A 14758-nucleotide genomic window follows, 5' to 3' on the forward strand; every position below is an offset into this window, starting at 1 on the left:
GGCGATTTTACAGTAAAATTTCTATGAGTGTAGCGTTCATCCTTGGTACTATTTTAATATCTTTGTGCACACTGACTTTTCTTTTTTAAATTGATCCAATTGATTTGATATCCGTTTGTCAACAAGCCCAGCTACTTGACAGTAAGACCATGCTGCATGCATTGCGGGTGGACTTTAAAAACACTACATAGAATACGATTTTTCGACTAGTGCCAATCTGAGTTCTAGACTTAAATGTGTATTTCATATGGAGGAAAAAGTCGCTGATGCGGAATTTGGTCGCTGAAGCAGAAATACCCTCTGTCTGAATAGGCTATGAGCAAATGCAAGTAACGGTCGCAACCAAAGGAAAAATATTTTTGCTATTGTTTGAAAGTTTCTCTTCATTTATTAATATTTTACTTTGTGTTGCTTGTCATACAATATTTTGGTTTAAATTTATTACATTTCTTGTATGTTTGTTCAATTTTTACCTCTGCGTTGTGTAGGTATGTGTATTTTGTGTTTTGCTCTTTATGCCCTACAATTTAACTAGAATTAAAGAAAAGTGTTTTGGCATGGCAGCGCATCCATCATTATTTGTTACCTTTTTTGTATAGCATAACAAAGCTTTGTTTAATTTTATACTGACTTTTCTTTGCCTTGTTTTTTGTTTATTTCATGTCGTCTTAAGTTAGATTTTTGATTTTGATTTGCATTATCCGTTCTTATTCCTCTGGCCATTGGTATTGTTTCTTTCTTAAGTTTGCCTGCATGCATACTATAGTTGTTGTGTTTTGCAAATAACAATATTAAAATATGTGAGAAGCACTGAAACACAGTGACGTACGCAGGAAAAACAAGGGGCGGGAAGGTTAGAAATCTTCTAAAAACTCGTCGCCTTGGCTGAGAGTTCTTATGTGTGAATGTGTTGTTGTTTGTGAGGGGTTTTGATTTGGTTTCATTTAAATCGTTCGCTTAGTTTTCTAGAAATTTCTTAGCCATTATATTATTTTTTCGTAATGCATATTTGTGAAACTAAATTAATACGTGTATTTCCATTCCTCCAATAAAGCTTAATTTGTTTTCAAATCGAAAAATAGAAAAACGATATAGTTAACTATGAGAAAAAAATGCTTCTATAATATATGTATATGAAACTCTTTGAGTTCTTCTAACAATTATGCATTCTTCGGGGGTCTGCACTTAAACTAGTCTCTTTTATTGTTTATCTTTATATAATAGTTAGTAAATTTTGGTTACATATTTCGCCGCTTTCATATAGCGTTACATAACTAGTTTATTCTTGATTTCTTTGCGTTCGGTCTAAAAAAAAAAAATAAATCCACTCATACCTTATCTATTCCTAGGTCTAGCGCAAAAAAAATTGTCTATGTGTGTGCTTCCCATTTTAGGTATATATATTTATTTATATATATGGCCATGTATGTGTAGTTCTTAAATATAGCTTCATATGGAGCTTAATTTGATTTAGATGCAACATTTACGGCTGAGATTTCGCTTTGATTCCACTTTATTTACATTGAAAATTTCGCGATGCCGTCCGATTTTTGCATAGAGTTCTACTTCAATTGTCATAACTAAACGAACGTTGAACGCATCGCATCATCGTGATTATCACTAACCTAGATTTTCTCTTTTTATTTGTATCGTTATTTTTCGGATTTTCGTTTTTTATCGTAAATTAAATGCATTTTGGGCATTGCATAACACTAAAAATGCTTTTGCATTCGCTCTGATTGGTAACATTTTTTGACACCTTTTGAAGTATGAAATATGAGATATTTTGCATGTTTCTTTTCTTTTTTTGGATTGCGGATTAGATTTGAAGGGGGTGCTGAAGTGAATGAATGCACTTAATTTACTTGAGTTTCAATAAATCGCCACCCATTTAATTTTTTATACGGATTTTATTGTTAAATGCCAAAATAGAACCTAAGCATGCGGTACATCCTTTTAAAACAAATTTGTTCTCGAAAGAGTTAGCAATTATTTTTTGACAAAAGCACCGTAGTTGGGAAAGGCAAATACATTTTCAATAATGATTTCCGATTAAGTGCTTAACGTAGTTCAATTTTATTTTATAAGTTTCAAAAAATGGCACCACAAATTGTATTCATGTCAGCTGATTGAAATAAAATACTAATAACAATAAAACATACACTTCACTCTTGCAGATTAATACATTTTAAATAAGTGATTTTTTGCTCGGCATCAAAATATGTGTATTCCTGGGTCTTTTTAACTGAAATTATTACGTATTACAAGAATAATGTATTATATTACCATAGATGCTGACCACCAACTATGATTAAAATATGAACTTATTTTTAAAATTAGATAAGCGGCGAGGCTGAATGCGGAAATTATTGAAATGTATGTTTTACTGGACTACCAAAATATTTTGCAGAATTTCAACACCCTCTAACCCGGTACCTTGATCCTTTTGGCGACTAACACACGCTCAGGTGGTTTGTATTGAGCACAATCCCCGCAGCCATGTAACCGTTGTTCTGCCGGTGGGCATGGACATGGGCGTGGTTGTGGGCGTGGACGCCGTCCACGGGGGAGTCGGCCACTACCAAGCCCACGCCTACAAGGGGACTGCCCGCTTTGCCCAGCTGCACGCCCATTATAGGCACGCCACCTACGGGCGTGGTGGCCGTTGTGGTGGTGGTGCCGGTGCCCGTGCCACCTGTGCTTAGGCTGGTTCCACTAATGTGCGCACTAATGCCGCTGGGCACACTAGTCATGTGCGGCGAGCTGCCAGCGTCGGCCGAGCTACTTGAATTTTTCGCAGCAACCGCCGCGGCCGCCGCAGCCGCTGCAGCTCCCGCGTTGGCGGCAGTCCTGGTCAGCTCCTCATTGGGAATAGAGAAGTGCCTGTAGGATATGTACTCCGGCGGCAGGGCGGCCTGCCGCTTGGCGTTCTCGATGCGCTGCTTCTTTAGCTTGACGTAGCTCAAAACCGATATCATAACAATGAACACTATTATACCCAAACAGCAGCCCACAATGAGACCTAATCTTCTGGTCAGAATGGAGTGTATAAAGCCATTGCTGGAAAGTCCGTTTTCGTCGGTGACCAAGCTGGGCGTGGAGTCCAGTGTCTGCACATCCGTGCAGGCAGAGATATGCGAGTTCTTGAGCACCTCCATCAGGGCGTGGTCTAGGATGATCGCGTTGTCCAGGTCCTGGTCCTGATTCTGGTTCTGGTCCTGAATCATGGCTCCATTGGTGTGAGGGCTTCGGTTGCGCTGATGCTGGTGCTGATATGGCGAAAAGGACTCTGGTAAGGGTGCCGTCATCATCACTGCCTCCTCCTCGCGCAGGGAGTCGTTTGCATGGAGTCGCTGCAGAGCGTTCGCCAGTGGCTCCGAAAGCCAATTACCGCTGCCGATGACGCAGATGTGATAGCGCGTATTCGGACTTAGCTTGGTTAACTTGGTCGAGCTGGCCGTTCCATTTAGCCGCTTGCCGTGGATCTGAGGAATAAATTAAGCATGTTGCAAGACGGTTATTGTCATCTCCATAGAGCCATTGTCATGTCCCATTCTCATTTTCATCAGCATCGCCGATGTCGATGCTGTCGCTTTATTAACAACTTTCCCTGCGGCCACAGTACCCTGGTTCTTCGCGGTTTATCGATGGAGCACAAGCACCAGAGGGTCTTTGAGCGCTAGATATATGTAGTAATAAGCGGACAGTGTAGAGAGCCTGCGATCTAAAGAGGATTTATCGACCAGTTAGTGGCTAATTGGCAAAGCCAGTAGTTATAAACGGACTTAGGATAAAAAAGCGTTAAAGGGTGCGGATAAATTCAAAGGTATATTAAAACGATTCAGAACGCCAGTGAATTTAAGTTCATTCTTAGATATATTTACAAAGCTTTGTAACCAGAGAAAATATTTGCATAAACAGCATTTGCTCTTTTGATAATTTAGAAAATGTTTTTAAATAATTTAATATTATTAAACTATTCTCTATCATTTTTAAGTGAAGTTTAGAGAAATCAAAACGTTTAAAAAAACTAAACACACAAATTATCTAAGCAATATAAGCCAAGTAATTTTAATATAGTTAAATATTTATTACATTAAAGAGGTATTTATTTGGAAAGAAGGTTTTTCATATTTTCTTTATTTTCAGGCCTGTGCTTTCAAAATGACAACTAAATTTATGTATATTGTATATTATATATCCTCTTAAACGAGCTCCAGACGAGCCTTCATTAAATTAGATTAAGAGGATAGCAGCCGGAGGCGGACTGTCAAATAAGTTTTAAATGTATACACTTAGATTTATTTATTTATATATATATATTTATATAGGGTAGTGTAGGGAATAGTGACGAACGATTCGTTTTTTGAAAGTCAATTTTCAAAAATAGATATTTTTCCAAGGCTTTAAGCAGAAAGTTGCTGACATCTATTGAGCATATTTCTGTAAAAGTTCGATAAAGAAATTCTAGCGAAGTTAAATACTACAGCTCTTGGCGTAAGCCAATATTTGTTCACTTTTAAAAGTTGCTGGGAAAGATGTCGAACTGATAAATATTAATAAATATTTTTTCACTCTTAAAAGTTGTAGGGAAAGATGTCGAACTGATAAATACACACTAAAACTCTATGCAGATGTGAAAACTATTTATTTTTTCTTCAAGAAAAGTTTAAAGGTACAATAATGGAATACAAATTTAACTGTACACCTATAAAAATGACTACTTCAGTTCTTGGTTTAAACTTAACAAATCAAGATGTTCAATGTATAGTTCACAAAATTCAGCAAAAAATGATTGTTTTTTTAATTATCGGCTGTGAAAAAGAAACAAACAACGATATAATATTAACAAATACCAAAAAAAATTAAATCTTCATACCCTACCCTTAATTCGTCACAATACCCTACAAGGTACTGTTAAAAAATATGATGGTGCCACTTTCATAAGGCGCAAAACAATAAAACACAAAGTACCAATAACTGTTGCTTAAGATCTTTTTAATACGTGTATATGTATATTCGTCTGACCTGGTTTTCCCCAAAGCTTTGATCTGGCTCTTCAGAAACCCTTATAAATTGAATAGATTTTTTGCTCCACCTTTTTAGTCAAAATGATCTCACAAACCAGTTACGCGAATTCTTAATAATGTTATTGTAAATACACTGTCGGCACGATACGAGAAATCGACTACAATTATTTGGAATTTTTTGCGTGACGTCACATATGAGATTTGACGAGTTCGTCACCTTACCCTACACTGCCCTATATATATTTATATAAAAAGAGTGGGGTAAGGATAGTTAGAAAAGTTTGATTGAGCATAGCAGCTTAAAAAAGTTATCACATTAAAAGTGGTATCATTGGAAGCACTCCAATGTATTTTAAATATGTTCCTCTGTAGAGTGGCACTCACCTCATCCGTGGCGACCGGAAACCGCTCTCCCTCGCGTTCTCGTTCCCGGTTCCTCTGCTTGTCGGATTCGTGACCCCTTTCCCTGTCCCTGTGACTGTTCCGCTCACGGTCTGGAACCATGCCGTCGCCGGTGGCGTGGTAAACAATTTCGAAGCCATTGAGGCCCAAATGGTCACGACTCTGCCAGGACACAACCACCGAGTAGGGCTGGATGTCTTGGATGGCCATTTTGGGTATCAGCGGGGCGTCGCAGAACTGCTGCGGCTCCATCCGTCCGAACACTTTGCCCCGCAGGTCTGTTGGGTGTTCGCACCTTAGGTAATTAATGGAATCGCCGCCCAGCGTGCCACTCAGTGCACCGATTCCTCCTCCTGCGCCGGAGCCCGTTGAAAGAGACCATTTGCGATGATCCCGCAGCCATTCCCACAGCTTCTGGGCGTCGCAGCTGCAATGCAGTGGATTCTCTGAAACGAGCACGCAATAAGCAACAAATTGGTCATGACAACGGGGTGACACAGAACTACACAGGACGAAAAAAGACGGCTTATCTACTATGGCTACGTAGCTTTGCTTATTTATTCAAGAAGTGCTGATAAGATTCCTTTTTTGTTCATATAATTATCCGAGTAATGAATAATATTTATGAAAAAAACTTAAAATATTGGATTACTTTAAGATATAAATTTTAGCAGTGTAGAAAAAATTATAGGAGTTAAATAAAAGGGTGGTTCGACAGCTAAGCTAAGTTTTACTCCATGGTGAAGATAAAAAGTAATTTGAACTGTGCCGAAAAAATACAACTATTGGGAAAACTGCAAAACTGAGAGTTAAGTAGCTATTAAATAACTAAAAATACTGGATAACCCCTAATCGCTGAATTCGGTTAGAAGAGAGTATTTTTTTTCAGCCATTGAATATTGAATGGAAAAGCACAAGGAATAGTTCAGATTCTCGTTACTCAACTAAAGGGAGCGCAGGGGAGATGGAGCTTTAATCGCTAGAATCTGGCTGCTTAATCCCAACTTTGTAGCTTTTATATATTTTTTAGGTCGATCGATAGGTATTGATGAAAACCATCTTTCTAGCTTTTATAGTTTCGAGATAGACAGTCATGGCTAGTTCGACTCGGCTATTAATCCTGATCAAGAATATGTAAGGTCAGAAACGCTTCCTTTCACTGTACGAGTAAATGGTATACTTAGGGGCTTGTTGTTTTTGAAGAGATCATATTTCATAAATACGAATTACTTTTTATAAAAATCGGTCGACTTTATCATATATATTGGTGCCTTTAGAAGGATTTGAAAATTATATTCTATAATATACTCATATATGTTCACATAAATACAAATGAGCTTATTACTCAAGGTATTTCCCTTTGGCGTACTAAAATAGGCGGATGATAATAGTAAAATAAGCTGTGAGATGAAGCAGCTGATTGCATCGGCAGTCTCTTGGTAAAAGCCAAAAATTAGTCTAAGTTTTCCAGCAGAAGAGCTTATTAAGTATAGTTTTGCAGTTTTTATTTAATTTTATTTATCAATACCTATCGGCACCACAAAAATGCTTAAATGCGCACTGTTAGTTGATAAGATAATAACGAGTATATGATAGTCGAGGTACTCGATTATAGCTCTAAACACCATGGTGTCACTCAAAAACATTTTCTAATAATATTACTTGAGATATTGTTGTTTATTATTGGTTTATATATTATAATCTAATAAAATTATACAGATAAAAATCTTGATAAATTAATAATCCTAAGCCTTAGTTGCGCTGGTGTTCCAGAATAAGTACTTACCCTCTAGTTTAAGTGTTCTTAGGTTGGTTTCCAGTGGTTTAAGTGGATCTAATGGTACCAGCTCAAAGTAATTTTTGCGCAGATCCAACACATGCAGTTTCCTTAAAAATCGAAAGGCATCGTTCGATAGAACCGTCATCCGATTACCCATGAGCAGAAGTTCCAACAGCCCATGGAGATTCCTAAAGGTCTTCTTGGAAATACGATCTAGCTGGTTGAAGCTCAGGTCCAGAGTTTGCATCTCCGAGAGATCGACACTAAATTCCTCAAGATCCTTGAGGGTATTATGCGAGATGTTGAGGAAACGTAGCAGTCGAAGACCTTGCAATCGCTCTTTAGGCAGCATTTCCAACTCATTAATACTTAGGTCCAGGGTAAGAAGGTTGGTGAGGGTCTTAAAGGCACCCGGGGAAATTCTAGTAATTCTATTATTGACCAAATGAAGGTGCTGTAAAGCTTGAAAGGCCTCAAAATCCTTAGATGTAAGTATGGAAAGGTTCGTTAGGCAGATGTAAAGCTCCTTGAGGTATGGATACCTCTCCTCTTTTACAGTGTAAATCCGATTGATAGGATTGCCGGTCAAGTTTAACCAAGATAACCGTGGTATAGAAACGTCCGACAAAGCTGAAGAGGGTATTTGCAAGAATCGGTTGCTGGACAAGTCCACCTTTTGCAAATTGATCGAGTGGCGCAGGAAATTTGCTGGCAAAGAGAGCAGCAGGTTACCACTTAAGTCCACACTGTCCAATTGGGTTAGGTTAACGGCATTGAAGCCGCTTAAGGCGGTGATCTTATTATCCGTCAGGACAAGTTGCCTGAGATTGAGGGTACCACTTAGCTTGAAGAAATCTATCGAGGCCAACTGGTTTCGGGCCAAGTCCAGACTTTCAAGGGTACTTAAATTATATAGAGCAATGTGCGGGAATTCGGAGAGTTGATTTTTACATAGCTTCAATTCCTTAAACACATTGAGACCACTAAAAATATTGCGATTCATCTGCGAGAGTCTGTTGTCACACAGGTCAAGTCTTACCAAATTCGTGTTCTTGGCCAATAGTAAATCAGGTATCTGTCCCAAACTACAATTTGACATTGACAGGTGCTGCAAGGATCGCAGTCTGTCAAACATTCCCGCCATTATTCCACCAGATCCAAAGTGACTGAAGTTGTTATGGTTTAACAGCAGTCTCCTAAGATTTGGTATATCTAGCTTTTGAATATCCACTGGATTCAGTTGATTTCTTTCCAGATTCAATTCGTTGAGATTGGAAAGTGATTTAAAGGAATGTTGCTCTAGTTTTCGCAGGGAGCAATTGGCCAAACTAAGAGAATTCAAGGGTAATTCATCCAGGAAAACATCGCGAGTTAGTTGCACCAACGGATTGTGAGACAGGTCCAAGAATTTGAGATTCTTCAGCTTGGCAAAGGCATACCCCTCAATGGCCTCTATTTGATTTCCGGCTAGACTTAGTTCCTCAAGGCTCTGGAGGGGGGCGAAAAAATCCCTTCTAAGTTGCTTCAATTGGTTACCACTCAAATCGAGGAATTGCAACAGTAACAGGTTTGCAAAAGTATCTTTTTCTATATCTTTGATTCTGTTGTCGCTCAGATACAGCCTGCCCAATTGGGGAGTATCGGCAAAGAGGGATCTTTCCACTCGGGCCAATTGATTGTCTTTTAGCCACATGATTTGCACTTTATGCTGGCGACTAAATGTGTGGGGATGAACTTTATGTAGGTAATTGGCCTCCAGCTGCACGGAGAGAAGGGAAGAGTTATCGTCTGAAAATATATCTTCCAGCACAGTTAGTTGATTATCCTGCAGATTAATATGCTGCATATTTTTCAGAGTGTGAAAAGCCTGCGGCTCTATATCTTCAATGCTGTTCTTTTGAATGTGCAGTTCCTGAAGGGCAGGGAGAGGTTCAAACACGCCCTTCCTCACCCGACGAATGCGATTGTTGTGCAGCCTCACCTCCCGCAAGTGTTCCAACTTCCTGAACATGCCTATCTCCAGATCCTGGATTTCATTATTATCCAGGGATAAGGATGTGAGCTTAGTGCTCTTGTCGAACAGAGTAACGGGTAGGAGAGGTATAAAGTTTGACCTTAAATACAGATGATCTAGATTAACCAAAGTGCTGAAGACGTTGGGGTCTATGTGACCAATGGCATTGGACTCCAGGTAAATGACATCGACATTTGTGGAGTTTGTAAAGGCATCTGCCGGCAGCTCCAGTATATTGTTTTCACTTAGAAAGACCTCCCTCAACTGGGGTAAGTCCGAAAACACCCCTCCAATAGCGTGTATATGATTGTGGCTGAGATCCACTGTTTGCAGTCTCGTATTCCTCTCGAAAACTTTGGGATCGAGTGATATAATCCTGTTGTGGGACATGTCCAGCGACATTAGCTCTCGAAGGCTCTTGAAAGCCTCCGGTTGGACCAACTCTATTTGGTTGGCGTAAAAGGATAGGGTTTTCAGCTGGGGAAAGGCCCTGAAGCAGTCATCTCCGATTTCGGCAAACAAATTGGAGCTCAAGTCAAGGAAAATCAAGGATGGCAGCTGAAACGCACCTGCGGCAGCCGACGCCGCCGAGGCATTATTAGTGGCCAACTGAATGTCCCCGTAGAAGGTGGGTATCCGGTTGTTTGAGAGCCGCAAAATGCGTAAGTGGTCTAACTTCCGGAGAGCCATCAACGGAAAGGTGCGCAGTCCGTTCTCCGAGACGTCTATCTCCTGCATGCACTCTTCCAGTCCAGCGAACGCGTGCTCTGGCATTCCCTGCAGCTTGTTTCCCTTGAGGTTTAGTTTAGAGAGCCGCAGACCATAAAAGCTGTAGTCCTCGACTCGTACGATCTCGTTGTAGTCAAAATCAAGAGCCGTCAACTTCTGCATCGAGCTCAAAGCGCGGGATGGCATCTGCAATAACGAAAAGAGGGCTGTATTGAAATTTAAAAAAGAAATGTTGTGTCGTTTTTTTTAGATACAGTTTTTGCTTTTGTACGACTTTTTGTTGGGTTGAGTACAAGACCTAACCCGTTTAAGCTCTTCTTTTCCACCTTAACGTTTACCAAAATTTATCTTGAAACAATCGACTTATTAGAAGTATTGATTGGGATATTACTACACAGAGAAAAAAAACGGAACAATACCCGTTTGATATTGTCTCCTCAATTTTCACATATAAATTTTTTCATATCAAAATGATTCGAATTCATATCAATATGATACGAAATCATATCAACTTCAAATGTTAATATGAATCCGTATCATAATGATATGAATACTTAGCAAGTTGATAAGATTTCATATCAAACGTAACATCGAAAAGTCTTTGAAAAAATAGTATGACTGTAAATTCGTCCTTTTTGTGTATATTCTGTGTACAACGGTATAATTACGCTTTGTATGCGGTGGTCCCACTTTTATTTACTGCGTCAATTTTAGTGTAAAACGTGACAAAAGAAAAGTTTAAGGTGTTTATAAATGTAATTACTTGGTAAGTATGTATAATTTTAACTAAATTACTTTATTTGTGCATTAGTTTGTCGAAGTACCATGGATCCACTTTTGCTTCAATTCCTTACGGACCACAAGGTCGATTTGGTTGTGCTTGAGGTTTTTATAAGTCAACATATGTGCACATATATATATATATATACATGTGTAAGCCATTATTAGTTGAGACTTATTTTTGCATTATATTCCTAGAGTGTGGATACAACTACGAAAGGCTGCAGTACATTAGTGCTTCAGATCTTGATATAATATTTTCCAAGAGAGAACATCTTGGTCTGAAATCCGAGTTCCGCGAGAAACTCCAAAAATGGAAGCGAGCACAAGTAAGTTTAATTTTTAACATTTTCATAATAGGTTGTAATAATTTCAAATTTTAGCACATTGATGTCTGCGCGGGGGATACGACACCAACATATAAAGAAAAGGTGACATTATTAGTTCTAACTAATGGTTTCATGTATATTACACACCAACTGGTCTTAAAATGATAAGAAGAAAAATATTTTAGTTTTTTTAATTATGATAAGTAATTTTAAGTTACAATTATTTTTTATATGTAACATAAGACTAGAAATGAAAATAAATTTTAAATTAAACTACAAATTTGTTTCTCTCAATAAAATGATTTTAATATAAAGCTGGGTATGAGTTAAGTGTCGAATTGATTTGACAAAATATCAGTTTAATATGAAAGAAAACCAGTTTAATATAGAAAAACATAACGTGTTAAAATGATTAAAAGTTCAAATTTATATGATAAAATATCAGTTTCTTATGAAAAAGTATAAATTTGATATGGAAAAACATAACATGTTAAAATAAAAGAAATGTCAAATTGATACAAAAAAAATATCAGATTGAAATGAAAGCATATCAGTTTGATGTGAAAGCATATCAGTTTTACATGAAAGCATATCAGTTGGATATTAAAAAATACCACAATTTGGTGACAACTTTGATATGTGCTCATATCAATCAAACAAAAACACCTCTTAACGAGGTAGAAAGTAGTGGCGAACGCGCCTTTAACAAAAATTTTTGATATCAACAATTGTGACGAAAAATGATATTACATTCGATAAAATAAATAAACTATATTAAATTTATGATTTACTTACAAAAGTTCTGATATCAATTTTTGTGATCAAAAATGGTTGTAAGTTCGATTAAATAAATATACTTTCAAAAATTTTCCATTTCTGCCCGCTTCAACAATATATTTAAGAGAAAATTGTAGGATTAATAGGCCACCAAACCGCTAGGGGCGCTATTAGCTAGTTCGCGCCATAGACTAGGTGGCGCTATAGGATAGATGATGGTATAGGCTAGTTGGCGCTAAGTAGCTCTATAGGGTAGGTGTGTTAGTTAAAAAATCACTCCCTTTAGATGAGTAACGAGTATTTAATAGTCGAGGCCATCGATTTTACCGTTTTCCCTTGTTTTGTTTGCTATCAGAAGTTTTTGTTTCAAATATCAATTATAAAATATTACTATGTTTATGCTATGAGTTTCATGCATTCTCCAAAACATGAAATTATAATAGCCCCTGTTTATACAACACAGACATATTCATGAAATGATATTAGTAAAGCTGTCATTTGATATAAAGCTCTATAGAGTAGTAGGCTGTGAAGAAGGCTGTGCCTCAGCATTTCGTAAATTGGGACTGAATTCATAGTCAACTTTCGTGTGTTATCGAATTCATGAAACGGTGTTTATGCACACACGAATTTGCTCATTTCATGAATTGATTTCATGAAATAGGCATAGCATAAACACAGTATATAATACTTATGTGAGGTATTGAAATAGCACAAAAATTAATATATATATTTCCATTGGCAGTGCCACGTTAACTTGATTACTGTACTCCGTACGTAATTATAGAAACATATTTTGGATTAAAAAAAAGTATTTGTAGTTAGAAATCGAAAATTCAACCAACATTTTTCAGGCTTTTAACAACTTGTTTAGTCTTAGTCGGTGAAAAACTTGTGTTTTACTTAAAAAATACGATCATATCTTATCTTGTCTTGGGCATTGAAGGCAAACATGAACTGTTTTTCGTACTGAACTGAATCGGGTTGTACTTTTTATCGCTCAATAACTTAGAAACGGTAATTTTTACAACAAAAAGTGTTATAAATAAAAAGTTAAGGAATCTCAAGAGCTATATAGTTTAACATTTAAAAAGAAATCGTTTGAACCAATTTTAAGAAAATAAACAAATAGTGGTATCAGAAAACTATTTTCTATAAATTTAAATTTATTGTATTTGGAGAACTTAGGCAAAAGTAGCGTGATTAGCATATTAAATTACCTTTTCAGCGACATATAACACGTATCTGTAGCTTTAGTTGTTTCTAAACTATAAGCCTTTATAATCTAGCTATTTTTTTGGATTTCCCGATAAGCTAGCGTGTTTTTCCAAAAAGTCGTTTTTAATACAGCCACTAAGTTCCCGAGACTCTAAAACAAAAAAAGGGTTTATACAAACCCACAAACAAAGGGACAAACATTTTCATTTTGAAAAGTCCCCCCAAAATCTTGCTTTTGAAATAACTTTTGAACGGAGAATTGGATTTTAAAACAAGGAAGAACGCTATAGTCGAGTACCCCGACTATCAGATACCCGTTACTCAGCTTAAGGGACCAAAGGGAAATGGAGATAAGCAAGCAGCAAAGCGAGATTGAAATACGCCACCTACCGGCGGTAGACAGATTTAAGCGTTATGGGCGTTAGAGTAGCATGGTAATCTTTTTCTTTTTAATACAGTTCAGTTAAAATTTTGTATCTAGCATGAAAATTGTGGGCGCCACAGGTTTGGGCGGTTTGTGGGCGTTAGAGTGGGCGTGGCATATTCGCGTAAAAAGACATGGAAGAACGCTATAGTCGAGTACCTCGACTATCAGATACCCGTTACTCAGCTAAAGGGACCAAAGGGAAATGGAGATATGCAAGCAGCAAAGCGAGATTGAAATGCGCCACCTACCGGCGGTAGACAGATTTAAGCGTTGTGGGCGTTAGAGTGGGCGTGGCAAAGTTTTTTTTCAATTTTTTATCAATCGATAGGTATTGACAAGACCAATACATTTCAGTTAAAATTTTTTATCTAGCATGAAAATTGTAGGCGCCACAGGCTTGGGCGGTTTGTGGGCGTTATAGTGGGCGTGGCATATTCGCGTAACAAACTTGCGCTGCGCTCAAGCATACGGAATCTAAATCTGAAATCCCATTTCTCTATCTTTGATATTTTCCGAGATATCGGCGTTCATATTTACGATTTTTTGAAGTTTGTTGGCGCTTTGTGGGCGTTCAAGTGGGCGTGGCAATCTTTTTTTGGGTCAATCGATAGGTATTGATAAGAACAATACATTTTAGTTAAAATTTGTATTCTAGCATGAAAACTGTAGGAGCCACAGTTTTGGGCGGTTTGTCTGAAACAAACTTGCGCTGCGTAAGAAGCTCAGGAATCTGCACGCCTAATCTCAATAGCCTAGCTCTTATAGTTTCCGAGATCTCAGAGTTCATCCGGACGGACAGACAGACGGACATGGCTAGATCGACTCGGCTAGTGATCCTGGTCAAGAATATACATACTTTATGGGGTCGGAAACGCTTCCTTCTGCCTGTTACATACTTTCCGACGAATCTAGTATACCCTTTTACTCTACGAGTAACGGGTATAATGAGGATTTTAATGAGGATTCATTCGACGCGTATTCGCAGTAAGAATAAATCTTGGCTGATAACCTGGGGCACTTATCCCCACCGGCTACCAACAGATCCAACTTTTTAAATTTTCACATTTACCATTTCACCGTTTTTTCTTCCAAACTTATAAAAATTATTAAAGTCTTGGTAAGCAATCTTTTCAGTTTTCGCAATACCTTTCGAATGGTGTATCACTCGTTATGATCGGACCATTCCTGCAGATTTTTAATTCTGTGGCTATATTAAGAGTCGCCTTCGCACACTCTTCTGGTGCACGTTCGACACTAAGTGGACACTCCCTG

The 14758-nt window shown here is 37.8% G+C and overlaps 1 protein-coding gene across 3 annotated transcripts in view; it reads right to left on the reverse strand.

Annotated features, from left to right (window-relative positions):
* Positions 1–381: 381 nt before the first annotated feature.
* LOC119558262 (chaoptin) overlaps positions 382–14758 on the reverse strand; it is a 412604-nt gene continuing 398227 nt past the window's right edge. For all 3 annotated transcript variants that reach the window (XM_037871610.1, XM_037871611.1, XM_037871612.1), the window contains 3 exons: positions 7219–10141; positions 5415–5878; positions 382–3485 (listed from right to left, as the gene is read on the reverse strand). In XM_037871610.1, coding sequence (XP_037727538.1) covers positions 2454–3485; positions 5415–5878; positions 7219–10141 — 4419 coding nt within the window. In that variant the 3' untranslated portion in view covers positions 382–2453. The remainder of the gene's footprint in view (positions 3486–5414; positions 5879–7218; positions 10142–14758) is intronic.

Source organism: Drosophila subpulchrella, chromosome X (assembly GCF_014743375.2).
Source record: "Drosophila subpulchrella strain 33 F10 #4 breed RU33 chromosome X, RU_Dsub_v1.1 Primary Assembly, whole genome shotgun sequence".
In the NCBI taxonomy this organism is placed as follows: Eukaryota; Metazoa; Arthropoda; class Insecta; order Diptera; family Drosophilidae; genus Drosophila; species Drosophila subpulchrella.